The following is a 15,522-nucleotide window of genomic DNA, read 5'->3' on the forward strand; positions in this document are numbered from 1 at the left end:
GTCCATATGTAAATACACTGCACTGATTTCATAATTGGTAATGTTAGCCTTCTTGAGAATTTATATATGAACTTCAAGTCAATTAAAAAAACCCCAAAATGTCTTGTCTACTGGCCAGTTAGAAATCAAAATTTAAATTCAGTTTTCAAACATGTGCAGTTGGATTAACTCTTTTAGTAATTCATATAAGCAAACACACTTTCTGCACACTTCCCATCAGAAAATCAGTGTTAGGAATTAGACATTGTGTGCCTCTGGTTGTAGTATTTTTACTTAAGGTGGGTATATTGTTGCTAACTCTGTTACATTCCTTCACACTGATCTCATTCGTCATTTACAGCTGTTTCTCCCAACACTTCTGGAAGGTGAATAACGTCATGGAGTGCATACAGAAGTGTGACTTACACATAAACATTTGTATGAAAGGGTAAAACATAAAGTAAGAAATACTGTATTTGATAAACCAGTATTAGAGAACACACAGATCAACAAAACCAAAATGCAATATTTCTTATTCTATTATTAAAACATTGACATATCATAAATTATATTTACTATACATTGTTTAAGATTATTAATTTAGTCTTATATAACTAAAAAATTTTAAGTAATCTTTTCAATAGCTATTTTTTTTGTATATTTTGGGAGTGTAATGTGTTCTGTGCTACAATTAATATACTTCACTCCCATTTCTGGAACAGTCATAGATAATGTATGTGGCCAACACATCTGGAATGTGCAAGTAAATAGATGATTTTCCTTATCTTAAGTTTTTTTAACTCCCTTAATCATACAGAATATCACAATAGAGCATAGATGGAGCCAACTAGAGAACTATTGGTGGAATATAAAAATAATTAATCAAATTCTGTTAGAAAGGGTTAGAATGTATTAGAGAGAATTGTATCCCAGAAAAGGAATTTTAAATTCCTGACTGTTGTGCTTTGTACTCCTTGTTGTGGTTTCATGCTTGATACAGGAAAAAAAAGAACTGTGAAGTCTGAGTGGCATCTGAGTGCCACATACTGCCAAACTCAAGATTACCTACAGGGCTTTTTGCCATTTGGATAGCAAAAGGAGTTAAGCGTTAATGAATTTGAAGTCTCTACCTCATCTCCTCAAATACCAAATTCTCTAAAGGTAGAATCTGAAATGTACAGGGGAGATGGCTTTGTGAAATGTGCATCTGCTTGCCTGCATGCCTCTTAGATGTAATGCATGCCATGCTTTACTCTAGTGCCTTTGAGCTTATTAATACAACTTCCTTTATAGTCTGCTTTGAGACAAAGTGCAGAGCCTCGTTAGCATTATTGTTATGATTTCAGATGTAGTAAAAGTCACACTTCAACACTTAGGAAAAAAAGGAAACATTCCTTTATCCATTCAGAACAATTTCCTATGATAATACAAATGTTACCCAGGACAGATCTTTGAAATGGATACCGATTCTCTAAATTCTTTCCTGTCTGTTTCAGGAAACGGTGAGATCCTGTTGATAATGAAGTACAATGTGTCTAAAGTTCACTTCTAAACACTTGGCTCTTTGCTGTGAAAGTCATCTGCATTCCCTTTATAATTCTCAGCCACCAGAGGTCTGCGTAATCTTGGAGATCTGATCCAATATCATTTGGAAAAATCCTTGATAATAGTTTCACCATTCAATCAATGAAAGAACTAAAGCTCACTGCTTGTGTCTTCTTAAGAAAAAAATCCTGAGGCAAGGGAGTAAGACCTTGGCTTGTGGGTTTGGAGATTTTGTTGTTTGCAAATAAAATTATTATTACTATTATTATTCAAGTTCTTAATCAAGGCAAGCAAATAGCATCTGTTTGTTATCATCCTTCCTACAGAAGACAAAGGCTTCAGTCCCTATGGTACTGACTGGTGGCCCCAAGTGGTTATTGGATGTGACTTGGCAAGGAGTAGAAGACAACAAAAACAACTGCATTGTGTACAGCAAAGGTAAACACAAGATGATTTTTTTTCTCTGCTTTCCTGTGTAAGGTAACAAGATAAAATTTTACCTGTTGCATAATAGGAATATGTCCTATTTTGTCTCCCCTTAAAGTAAAACAATTTTTATTCCCATTTTCCTACCATGGTCTGATTTTTCTTGCCTTTTTTTTGTCTTTTTCCTTTTAATGCTATAAAGCCCTCACTTGTAGTCTGTAGTGTACTAAATGCTTTATAGTCAAGGAGGATGTCAGCTGCATAACACATATCATCTATTTTTCTCTAAGCATTGGTGCCTCTTGGGAACCATCAGTAAAATCTGCACACTTTGAATAGGTGAATTCTTTCTGACGCTCTGTTGGACATACTGGGTAGTATTTCTTCATATTACATGACATTGTAGGCTGCTAACTGAGATCTGGTTTTATAAGAATGCAGACTTGATCGCACTATGGTAAGATTCCATGTCAGCATAGAAGATAACTGGCACTGGGTTTCAGGATTGTCACCTCTGATACTCCATTCTCTGTGTAGTGGCAGAATTGGATGATGCTTCACTGGAATACATTAACTAGTGGCAATACATATAATTTCTGTCTTATGTGAATTACCAGATTTGCTCAAGTCAGCACGAGCTCCTAGGAGGCCCCCCAAACATCTGCCACATCTAACAACCACTGTGGTCAAAGATGCAAAGGCTTTTGTCTTGCACCTTGAACAAACCCAGAGAGCCTTGGGTTCAGTACCTAGTGCCATGGCCTATGCACTATGCTGTTTGGTCCCTCCTTGCAAAAGCTTTGCAGCATGGTAAAAATTCACCACCAAAACACATGGCTTGAATGCATGGAATAAGAATAGCTCATTTAGTGTAGCTGTTGTTGGCATTCCCCCTAAAGATCAGGTTGCAGAACTATGACTTTCCTTTCTTTGTATTTCAATCACCAATCTCAGCACTTTGTGAATGCTTCAGAACATGCACTGTTCTTGTTTAATTTCTTTTGGGTTTTATTTCTAACCAAACAGACCTGCTGAGATCAAAGATTTGTTTGCCGAGGCAACCTAGTGACCATTTCAGCACACAAGCATCCAGGCAAATAAGCACCCATATCAATATATTAACATACAAAACACTAATCATAACATCAAAGACTCCTAAAAACTTACTAGAAACAATTACAACTTGTTCCTATAATCATTGCAATTTATACACTTATAAGAGGATTGCTTTTAAACTGCCACAAGCCTTTGAAAGTTGAAACGCTGAAAACAGGGATTTTGCATGTTAAAAATGAGTTGCACACCAGGGTCTTATAAATTCTTTCTATTACAATTGCAGAATGCCAACACATTCAGTGCTGCAACCTGAAACACCTGCAGCACTAGAGAACCAGGCTTAGATCTAAAAAGGGTTAAGCTGCCCTTCCTTCACAGCTTGCTGGTTGCTGCCCAAGTGGAAGCAGCTGCAAAGTGCTCTGAGGAACATCTTGAGGCTTTTTTTGTGAATCCAGAGCTACAGTTTGCTATTCATGATATTGAATACTCATAGGCAAACTTTTCTGAAACAACTTTTTAATGTATTGGGAAATTACTTTCACTCTAAAAGATAGCTTTTGCAAATTCCCATAGGATGATGTCTTATCAAGTATTACATTCTTTCCGTAATTATAATAATACTTAGCACATATATACCACAAAGACTCTTCATCTTCAAAGTACATTACAAACACTAACTAATTCATTAGACAGTTTCAGTGCTATCTGTCTGATTGAATCTATTGAAATAAGATTATTCTTTTTTTCTTCAAATGTTAAAAACTTGCTTCAGTTCAGTGCAATCTGAGTAGCCCAAAACATTAATCTTTTCATTCGAGCATGCTGGATATTGTTACCCTGACGATGTTGGTTATTTTAGGATTTGCTTTACAAGGTATTGCAAGGCAGTCCTACAGTGCTCAAGGTGAATTCTGCTCCCTCCACTGCAGATACATATTATGACTAAAGTTGAGGATAAATTTGAGCCCTAGTTTATTAATGCATATTAAAAAGCTGCTACTTCACTAACATAACATGGGAGATAAGTTGTAGATATGCTTTACCTTCACTGCTTTCTGTTCATCTCTCTGTGCTCTGAATTGACTGCTCTGTCATTCCTTAAGCACCTACACTTGCCTTGAGCTCTGCTGGGATTTTTGTACTAGCAAGATTAATTGACTTGGATCAAAACAATGTCAAATAGAAGATGGTAAAATAAATACATGGAATAATGTTTCTTTCTTCAATTTGTATCTCATCATTCCAGATTACATTGCCTTGATTTGTGTTAGCTTTCTGTCTCCTATAGTGCCATTACTTCTAATGAAACGGTGTCAGCTGGCATGTATTTGTAATTCCATGTTATGTTGTAGTTGCATGTGTATAATTCTGTTAGTTTGCTTAGCAGTCCATTGGTATTTCTGAAAGCAATTAGCTCAGCAACTGCGTGGAGTTGTTCGTGTAGTAGACTTGGTCACCTGGGAGCTCTTTCTCTTACTATATCCAAGATGAGATGAGTGGAGTAAATTGGCACATATCTAAGAGGAGAATAAGTGTGAGAAATGGCTAGCAGTACATGGTCAATCAGTTGCTGACTCAAGCACATGCCATACTGCCTTTTAGCTTCTATCAGCTATACCTTTTAGAGCAGAATGTTCCCCAGATCTTTCAGGAGAGCATAGGAATGTCAGCCTGACTTGCAGTTTGCTGGAGTCTGTGATCACCCATGTACTGCACACAGAGTGTCACAGAGAGAGGAGTCCACTCTGTAGTTCCTGTTGAGAGTGAATCTGAGCTGGACAGCTAACTCCCTAATTCTCTTCAGAACTCTCCATAAAATATTTCCTCTAGGAAAGGCAAAAAATGTGTGTGCATGTGTATATATATGATGAAGATATGTATGATTATATTTCTAAGTTATTACAGTGGGGTCACCATTCATCATCTATGTAAATGTTTTAGATTAAGAAACTGATTATTTAAAATCAAATGTCAGTGGGCATTCTAAGTGAACGGCTATGAAATAACCATTTAGTACCTGAAATTAGTTCTATTTAGTCTAGGATCACTTATTCTGCCTCTATTTTTTTATAACTACATTTCCCCAATACTAGGGCAAATCAGAAAAAGGAAACCATTAGTATCTCTTTCTACAAGTTCCGAGGAAGACCAGTTCAGTAGTATCCGTTTGTACAAGCTCTGATAAAAGATGCTCCTTGGGCCAATACCCCATTCTGTTGGTTCTTTTCTTCTTCTGAAAGGAAACTTTTACAACTGTAATTGCCTTTAAAAGACGTGCTCTTTTTGTTTGAATATTAATGTCAAACTTCTCTTGTGTATCAAAAATAGTCTCCTCAGTAATTTAAAAGATGTCCTAGAAACAGGAACTGATATTTTAGAGACGAGATTTAGAAAATGTAGCGTATCTAGAATTCTAAATATGTTGTTTTGAAAAAGAAAGAAAAAACAACAACAACAAACCACAACTACAGAGTTTCGGTAATTCAAGCAAGATACGTTGGTAGGCAGTATTAATCCATGAAATGTAAGTTCATCACAGTGTAATGTACTTGAGAAGCATTGGTGCCTAACACAGTTGTCCACCAGACCTGGTGAAACTCCAAACCAGTGGTAGGAGTTCCGGCACAACCTAGGAGGGGGCTTGGGTATGAACTGCAAATCTTCTACTGGGATTGAAGGGGATTTTTAAAAATAAATGATGACTGAGTAGAATATAAACGACACAGACAATACAGTTGCAGAGACTGAAAGCCATGCTCATGTAGGAGACAGTTTTCCTAGATGTTCTCCAAGCCATTTCTGTGCACTGTATGGATACCATATGTTTTCTGGCATTGTTCAAACAGGGTGTCTGTACAAATATTTAGCTGTGGGAATTATAAAATCATAAGGCGATTAAGTTAGCTAGTTGTGAAATTCCAATATTGCTTTTTAAATGACTTTAGGATATAGGAGGTGCTAAGGTTATTATCTGTTATCAGGAATACAGCGGAATTGTACGACTGGATAATAACTAAACAACTGACACAATGTAAAATTACATTATCAGTGTGTTAAAACAAAATTGCGCCCTAAAGGAGTCTACATGCCAGCTCAGAGCTGCAGTGTAATTATGCTTAACTCTGATAATTAAAATACAACGGAGATCAACAGAATCATTTTCATTAAGAAAATTATTAATGATGGTGGTATAACAGTAATTGATTGCAGAGCACCACAGGATAACTGTGCAGGAAAACCAACATGTTTAACGTGTGTCTGGGTCGCCTGGGTTGCGTTGCCTACCACGGAGCAGGCTGCCCAGCCAGGTGGCAGCTGCAGGGCAGGTGTTCTGCTGCAAACCTCCAGTCAGAAAATGGCTGCTTTTTGGGCTGCCCTTTGGAGGGAGGAGACTGGGTGCTGGGTAATGGAATGGCAGGACAGGGTCAGGGCTGCCAAAAAGGAGCCAGCCAATGGCAGTGACTTGCTCGCTTCTCGAGCCCTCTGTCATCTCATTTCGCGTGAGGCGCTGTTTGGTTTTGCATTTCCATTAGTGATTTACTGATGTTATTTCCTCCTCTGCCTGGCCTCACCGAGTAGTTTATGCCCTTCGTTATTTCTGAGAGGATGCAGGAGGAGAAAAAACCCAAACATCCTCACCCCAGCATGCTTCCACAGGCACTCTGTGACATCTTCCTAAGTGCTGTTAATTGTCCCAGCAGTGCGGACACACGATATCGAATGCCTTCGAAAGCCTCCATCCCTCCGTAAGTGAAATCACAGCTGGTGCCTACCGAGCAACTATGTTGCCTGAGGGTGAGATCTGAGAATTGGCATTTTCTTTAGGTGAACACAAAGCTGGGAAGTGGGGGGTGGAACGTGGGGAGTGCCTCTCCATACAGTTAAGGTTTGGGTGCTTGCTCAAACAGATGCCTCTTCTGAAAGATGCCCCAAAAAGTCTATTCTCCAATCACAATAGAGAACAGGCCTGCTAAGGTGGATTTACAGGACGAGATTCGTTAAAATGACAGCTGCCCACACTGCAACTGTGTCATGTAGCTAATTTATAAATAGAAACTCCAGGAGAGGCAGTACACAGGAGAAGGCTGAGTAGAAGTTGGGGCTGGAAGCAGACGGCTGTGCTCAGGGCTTCCCCTGGCTGTGTGGCCCAGTGGCTGACATAAAATGAGTCAGTAAAGATATAATTGTTTATCTATTTCACCGGTACGGCCTTAAGTTCTTTAGCTGATACGTGTGCCATGCATTGAAGATACAAATGCTGCAAAAGGGTTACATGAAATCAGTAGTAAGAATGGAAGACAATTTGAAATTAATTTTGCTAAACAGTCTAGTTGTTAACGTAGGACAAGTCAGTTATCACAACAGAAGGGCTCTTAAATTTTTCTCTAGTGACAGACGATTACTTTTCTTAATTGTTCTGTGAGATCCTTGATACCACATTTTCCCCAGCAAATGAGTTTTCAACTAGCAAATACCATTTATTTTTGTTTTCCCCCTCCCTGCAACTTCAGGCAGTCTAATGGTACATTGTGCCACATCCCTACAGAATCAGAGACCCTAATGAGACACAGGTCAAACATCAGAAGGAGTTATAACACTGCTGCATTAAAATATGTTTTGCTTTGGGTCAGGAACAAGTTGTTTAATAGGGCACAGTTTACATTTGGCATGTGTTTTAGATTGCAAGAGCCTTCTTTCCACATACTATTAAAAGCAAATTGAGTGAATTTGCTTAGTCTGTTCCATGTGGTCAGTCAGAAATCCGCAGCATCTTCTGTCCTGCTGGATGCCTCCATTAACTAAACAACCTGAAGGCTTTGGTGGTGTTGCAGGGGTTTTGTTCTTTCTTTCTATCCAATGAAAAAATCCTGAGTTTTTAACTAAACGCCTGCAATGCTTATCCTAACATCAAAGGTGCAGGAAAGAGCTTGGTTTACGTTTCTTTTTCCACAACACTGAAAATTTGAGCTGTATTTTTCAAGAGAAGCATGATTATGTGTACAATGCTTACATAAAATAGTATCTCTGCCTTCACAGTCACCTGAAGAAAGTATTGTGTATGCAGACCTTGGTAGGCAAGTAGGTAGCACGCTCCATGTGTCACTTTGCAGGGTTGTGGAGGAGGCAAGATGCTTAATGACAGGGCAGCCTGATCTAGTTGAAGATGTCCCTGCTTACTGCAGAGGAGGTTGGACTGGATGACCTTTGGAGGTCCCTTCCAACCCAGACCATTCTGGGATTCCATTATTCTACATTGCAAACAAAACTACTGCAAGTCAGCACTGCTGTTTTCCTTGGGGGGCACAGAAGGAGAAAATATTTTGTCTCCATGACTAGTGATATTTATGGCTTGCTGATGTCAGGCAAAATGTTGTGCACTTAATTCAGACACAGTTCAGCTTTAAGGAAATCACATAGCAGGCCTGTAACTTTTTTTTTTTTTTTTAACCTATGCAAACAGATCCAGTGGGGGATTATCCCCTTCAGGGAGTTTGGAGGTCGGGGCCTTGTATATGGTCTTAATTATCTACAAGAAAAGGTTGTTTTATGCATCTTTATGAAATCAGTATAATAGGCATCTAATAGCATACAGTGAATTATTGCATGCCCTCTAGATTCTAAGCATGTAGATAATAAAGGGAAGATGACAAGAAATGCAAGAATATTTTTCACTTTCAATATGAAAATGCCTTTTGTTTTTTTTTTTTCATTTTCATTATTAGTACATTTCATTTACATAACAGCCAAGTAATATTTTTAGGCTGTTTTCATACGTAGGTTGATTTGGTTTTTCGTTTTTCCTTAAGTTCTCCCTGTCATTTGTTGTGTAGTTTATTTCATAGTTTGAAATTGGAATTCTTCTTTGACTTAATGAGGCAAGGAAATAGGCAGAATGCTGACATGATTTGCACAGAAATATATTTTGTACTGAAGGTATAAAAAGCTGTAGAATGAGTCTAACACTCAGCTATGGGAACATGCTTAGGCTGGAAGAGAAGCCCAGTATATACTTCACACTGGGAGTGTGTGCTTCAACCATTCAGACCACTGGCAAAAATGAATGCAAACATCATGCAGAGATTTTTTTTTTTTCAAGATACATATTTGCCCCTCGTATTTCTAAGTCAGTTGTAGTAGAATCAATCATTGAAAAATACGAAAAATGTTGTCATTATTTTCATGATGTGACATGGGTGCTAAATGTGTTTTATTCTCTTTTTTAATTAAATTATTTTTTTCCCATCCATTACACTAAGTAAATATTGAGGAGTGCAATAAACTTTCTGACCCCATGGCTCATGGTAGCATTACTCTGTCATCTCCCATGCAAAGCAAAAGGGAAGGAAAAAAGCCCCCAAATTTGCTGAGCCACACATTTCAAATTGTTGACAACCCCATCCACAAGAAAACAGAAGAAAATATATATGCACTCTGTCCTGTCATAAGGCTTTCGCCTTATCTTGAGAGACTGTCAGGGCAGGAACATCATGGAATGGACAGGAGTCTATTAAATTAATAAGCTGCTGGATGGTGTCTGGAGAGCTGTGATGCTCCATAAATCCAGTTTGATCATGGTGGACAAGGTTTAAATCTGCAGCCTTCTAATACACATCCAGGTCCTGGATTGGATTTGAGGTTTTGTGCTGGAGACACAGAGATAGTCCTGCAGCTTGTGAATTAAGATTTATCATTTTTTCATAGTTTTTTTTTTTCCCCTATACTTCTTGAGAAAAATGAAAACACCTTAGGGATCCTGGCAAATATTATTGCTTGAAATGAAAGAGCTGTTTTCAAGGTGAAACTGTGACCTAGAAGCCTTAAAATCAAACCTTGGTCGTTCTTTTCAGGCAGCTCCATCGATGCTGAGCATGAAATGTCTGTATTGGATAAAAAAGGTTGGATTCATCTGCAGCCTGTTTTATAGTGCTGCCTCTCAAATACTCTTACTGTGTATTTGTGACACAAGACAAAGTAATGGTGTGCCATATAAAAGCAAACTCTTGATAAATGTAGAAATGCATTCTTCCCCCATTTGAAGTGGTTCTGTGTGTAACTGACAGTCTGGTATGAAATTGCTGTGCTACTTACCTCTGAATGTATCAGCCTGATGGTAATAGTCCAGAGAAGACTCTTGCAAAGCACTCAAGGTGCCAGGCTCCTAGGAAAACCAATGTGATGTGCAGCTGTGCTGTCCAAGTGGGCTGCAGAGCTGGGCTGCCTGGAATGCAGTCTGAAAGTTGTGTTGGATGTGCTTTGTCTCTAGCTGCTTACAAGCAAGGCTGTTATGAGGGCATGACAGGTGGAATTCAAGTGTCTCTTGTCCATGTAATTGACCTGCAAACCAGTGATGTATTATCAGGTACCTAGGCTGCTGTTCTTGTTACTCTGGAGACTCCAGCAGGTGATCACTATGCTTGCTTGCATAGGCAGTGGCACAGCCAGCAGGCCTCTATTAAATTCCCTAGCCACATTTTGGATGCTGCTGAGTTTATTCATTGAAGATATGTAGAATATGTTATTTTTAAAAGCAGTCTGTGGTCATTTTGTTCTCATTTGTTAGTTTAGGAGCTTAAAACAATGTGTGTGTAAGAAATGGATAGCTCCTGTTGCACTACAAAGGACACTAAGTTTTGGGTTATGCTCAGGAAAATAGATTCAGATCTGAAAGCAATTGAATAAGCTCTTGTGATGTGTAGGTTTTGTTAAAGATGATTTTGGAACAAGATGTAACCTCAGTCACATCCATCCACATGCCTTCCTCCACTGCCTTCCTTCCAGAAATCACTTAAGAGCTGTAGCCAGAGATGACTGAATCCTGACCTCTCTATTGATCCTGGGGATCAGTCTGTGTACCCTCTGATCCAAAGATCAATTCCAACATTTCTCTCCTTCTCTCATGACATTCCAGCACTGCTCCCTATTGTGGGACAGAAGCCACAAGGAGCATAACTTCACAGTGGGACACTGTGGCCAGCACTACAGCCCACATCCATCAGTCCTGATGCAATGACAGTTGCACCCTGTTGCTTGTGGCAGGTTGTGAAGTGTTTTCAGTGAACTGGGGAGGAGGGAGAGTGGAACTTAGGAAAAGAACTCCAGCATGGCATAAAATACATGACTGCCTCATTGCAGTCTCCCTTGCAAATGGGACAGGAGGTTCCCACTGCCTGCAGCTGCCCTTCTCCTCACCAGTGCTGGGACACCCTTCACCCTTCACACTTAGTCTTCTCTGAAGAGAACTGAAGAAAATGTGGAGAAGTTGCACCCTGCTTTGATGTGTGTTTAATATCTAAGGAATTGAACCCCTGTTACTGCAGAGAACTTAGCAGCTTTCTTGCAAGATCATTTGTTTTGGTGTTACAAAAGGAAGAGGAAAAACATTAAAAAGGCATTTAGGATTTTTTTCTTTTGTGTTTCATTCTGTCAGGGCATGTGGGGCAGTGCTGACAAACAGAAATCTATGCTTGAGTGTGTCCAAATTGTGATATTTGAAGCTAGTTGCAATGCTGAAGCAGATTTAGTAGAGATGTTCTGCAGCTGAGAGGTGATGCACATGACTGAATCAGTCCCCAGCACGCAGAACCAAGGTTTGTTGCTGGACCAGAAAATGCCTCTAAGATAATTTCTTATGATAATACCACACTGTACAGGCTCATATACATTTATGCATACCTGTGTATATGTGTACATATACATGTGTGTGTGTAGATATGTGTATGTGTGACTGTATGTGTGTGTGTATATATATATATGTATATATAAAACAGACAAGCCAGGTATCAGTGTTTCACTCAAGCCACAGACAGTTCTGAAATTTCTTCCTACAGCTGTAATATATTCTGCATTCTGAACAATTATATTACCAACAGCTGTATTATGAACAATTGCATTATCACATGTCAATATTCAGTTGGAGGAAACATTATTTGGAAAAGAATCTAAGTCCTAGCTAACATTGTTAAGGCTCAAGAAAAGCGCTTGTATTAGCTTTACAAACTACAGAAGAATGCTAATTTTGCAATAAAGTGGTGAAAGTATAATAGGGTTCAAGAAAAAAAAAATGTGTTTTAGGGAGTACCAACCAACATAGAAAAATATTGAAAAGTTAGATTGTATTAGAAACACTAGAAGAGAGGTGCCTTCAGACTTAGTAACCATTACCATTTAGTATCCATTGTAAATTCTTATTTGAAAGAGAGAAGGCACAGTCAGGTAATGCACAGTGGGCTCTGTAACATTATTCAGGAGAGTGGAGAATGCTTGTTTGTAACAGTGATGATGTAGAAACACACACAAATTGAAAATTTGCTTTTACAATTTCATATATATGCAATCATAATGTGATGTAGAAGCTGATTGAACTAATTGACTAAGGACAGTACACAAATGATTTTAAGATCTGGACAGTTGAAAGACATTCCTGAAAAAAACATGGATCAGAAACTGGGTGATATGCCCAAACCTTGAACTTAGAAACTAAGGCAAAGTGTTGTGCTTGGTCCCTTAGCTGAAAGTAATGTTCAGATATGTAGGAAAAGGAGCATCTGAGATGTAGGGGAGACAGCAGTGTCTTTGGCCAGCCCAAATATTTGCTGATACTATAATATGGGTGATTTAACTTAAAAGTAAGAGATGAGAAGAAACTGTTTAACAGTAGGAAATGAGAGGAGTGGCATCTACTAATCACTGTATCTTCTATTAATAAACTGTTCCTTTAAATGTGAGGAGACTCACTTGTATAGTGGGTATACATGCATGTTAATGGATTGGAATTATCTGGGGTTTAAATGTGTTTTCAAGTTACAATTGAATGAAATTTAAAATGACTGACAGATTGCTAAGGCTAAGCCAGTTTTATGATTAAGGTTCAATTAAATTGTATTTTTCATTGGAGCAAATGAAGTATAAAACTCACAAACAATTTTATTTTTCAGTGGTTTACTTTGGTGGAAAGTGTAGCCTTAAGTATGACTTCAAGACTTTTGTTTTCCATTCCCTCCTAAAGCAGAAATTAATTAGAGCTAAACAGGTACTGGTTATATGTTCAAAACTCCTTCCTGAGAGTCTTTTGTGGATCAGTGGTCCAGGAGCAATTTTCTAAGAAAGCTGTTTTGTGGTGCAAATTATTACTTACTTTATTTGGGTTTAACCAGCTAAGGGAAAACGTGGGAAATTTGATAATTGTTGAAAGAATTAACCATTTTTGCTGCTTTCTTGGAAGTCACTTTCAGCTCTTTGCACTCTCAGAAGATCTGCTGAGATTAACTCTTTAAATACACGTCTTTCCCCTTGCATGCACTTTCTATGTAAATCCCTAAATGTCATAAGCTTTGCAGTGAGGCAAGGAGAGAATGCTGGGTGTGTACACACAAGCTATTTCCCAGTGACATCCATCACACCATAACACATGAAACTTGACAGTTTTCTGGCTTGCCACAACATGATCATCATCTTGATACAAGTGTGGCAATGCTCTGTGTTTCTGATACAGTTCCTATAATAGATTATTAATTTTCTATTAATTTTGTCCTATAGAAAAATATGTTAAAGGAAAAAAACGTTTTCCATTCTGTTTCTTTGGTTTGATCTTAATTTGATAACCTGGGACATAGCATAACAAATGGATTAATTTTCAACATTGTGCAACTTGCATTTTTTCACATACTTAAAAAGGATTCCACAGCATCATAAAGAACAGTTTTTCCAAAACACCGATCTTCTCTTCTTTTTTAGAATGCTGCTAAGTGATGTTAAGCAGAAAAAAAAAGATTTCCAGTCAATTACACATAAAAAGCTCTCGAATATATTCAGCTAGAAGATTCCAAAACAGTGGTGAGCTGATATGTGACCTTCTTCTCTTTAAGAACATGTGTATGTATTCAGCAGAGTGAAGTATGATCCTAGAGTTAGCACTTGGATCTGTGTTGTGTATTGCTAATTTTTGCAGTGACTAAACCTGTGAATAGTTGAGTGCTCAAAGGTCTAGTTGTACAGAGATAATTCAATTCCTGAGTCAGAGAATTCTCCAAAAGCACCTATTGAGAAGTACTTTTCCTTAACAAGAGCATTTTCTTGAAATGGGATTCTTGTTAGCTGTCTACATGGGAGAGCTAAAAGATGATCCTCAAGATGAAGGTATTGAAAGAAAATCTTAATTTTTGGACTTCTGTCTTTGTGGGTCAGTCTTGGATAGCTGTATCATGTCCCTTGTATTGTCTCTGAGACATTAGTGTTGCAGAGGAATCGACAGAAACTGATTGGCAGAGGTTTCCTTTGAGCACGTTAGACTGACAGTCCAAGATTAATATTCATCAGCTTCCTCTATTTTTACTTAGATTCTTTACCTTCTTTCCTTCCCGAGAAAAGTTGTGTCAATTTGCATTTGCAATTGGCAGATTCCAGCCACTGTTACTAATAACTTTGTCTACTGGGGGAAAGTGAAACAGCCTACAGATTCCACAATAAATGTGACTCTAATTCTGTTTTTTAGAAATAGTTGGAACAGTTTTAGCTATGCGCCATGAATCAAACACCTCATTTATTACACTGTCACTTTTACATAGTAACAACTTGCCAGATGCTGGTAAAAGGTTGCCTGTAATTCATACTGCAATTAATTCATTAGCTGTAGCCCCCCAAAATTAGCTAGTAGGTGCATATGCCTAGCTGAGCATGATAAAAAAATGTACCCTGTTCATTTTCCAGTCATTTCTTTCCATATTGCAGCTCTGATGAAAATGGATTAGAATTTGTTAAACTAAAGAGGCTTTTTAGAATAACACTGTAAGTGTAGGACACAAAAAGAAGACAAAAGTCTACTCTGAGGTAAAACAGTTTTATTTAGGAAAGTCTTTCTTTGATATTGTTAGAGACAAAGTGGAGTTTTGAACGCAAGATTCTTGTCGCATCACCATACTCTTTCCGTATTGTTTTGCTTCCTCATGATATAACATATCATTTTTCTATGGAAAGCAGACTTTTTCCATTGCACTGTTAAACCATATCCTTACACAGGAAACAGCTGTTAATGTTTTTGGATATTTAAAGGACTTTTTCAGTATATCACATTTGGTGAGTTCAGTTGTGGGGTTTTTTTGCATGCCAGTCAGTTATCTTCCTTGCATCAACTGATGCAGAACTGATGTAGTGGAATAAAAAGCCATCCCATAATTCTTCCCATCAATTTTTCTCATTTTTCCCCTCATTGTCCTGTTCTGCAGAAATTCAGGTGCCCAGGGGAAGTGTCCAAAAAGAAAAAAAAAAAAATGAACCAAGTCTCTGAGTAGTCCTTTCTAGCATGTGTAATATACCATAATTGTAAATACCCCAAAATACTGAAGGCTGCCTCCCAGAGATGGAAAAATAATTGTCACTAGACAGGGTAAGTCATGAGCAAGGACTTAAAAGTCCCCTGTCATTTCTTTATCATAAATCCTAAATACTACATTACAAGCAGGGCTCTTTGGCAAATTAAACACCATAGAAAAGTCACACAAGACTTTAGGTAGAGTTCAG

At 38.1% G+C, this 15,522-nt stretch overlaps 1 protein-coding gene across 1 annotated transcript in view; it reads left to right on the plus strand.

Annotated features, from left to right (window-relative positions):
* ZFPM2 (zinc finger protein, FOG family member 2) overlaps positions 1–15,522 on the plus strand; it is a 248,397-nt gene that overhangs the window by 145,179 nt on the left and 87,696 nt on the right. Inside the window, exon 6 of the mRNA XM_054385435.1 lies at positions 1,851–1,962. Coding sequence (XP_054241410.1) covers positions 1,851–1,962 — 112 coding nt within the window. The remainder of the gene's footprint in view (positions 1–1,850; positions 1,963–15,522) is intronic.

This window comes from Indicator indicator, chromosome 12 (assembly GCF_027791375.1).
Source record: "Indicator indicator isolate 239-I01 chromosome 12, UM_Iind_1.1, whole genome shotgun sequence".
Lineage (NCBI taxonomy): Eukaryota > Metazoa > Chordata > Aves > Piciformes > Indicatoridae > Indicator > Indicator indicator.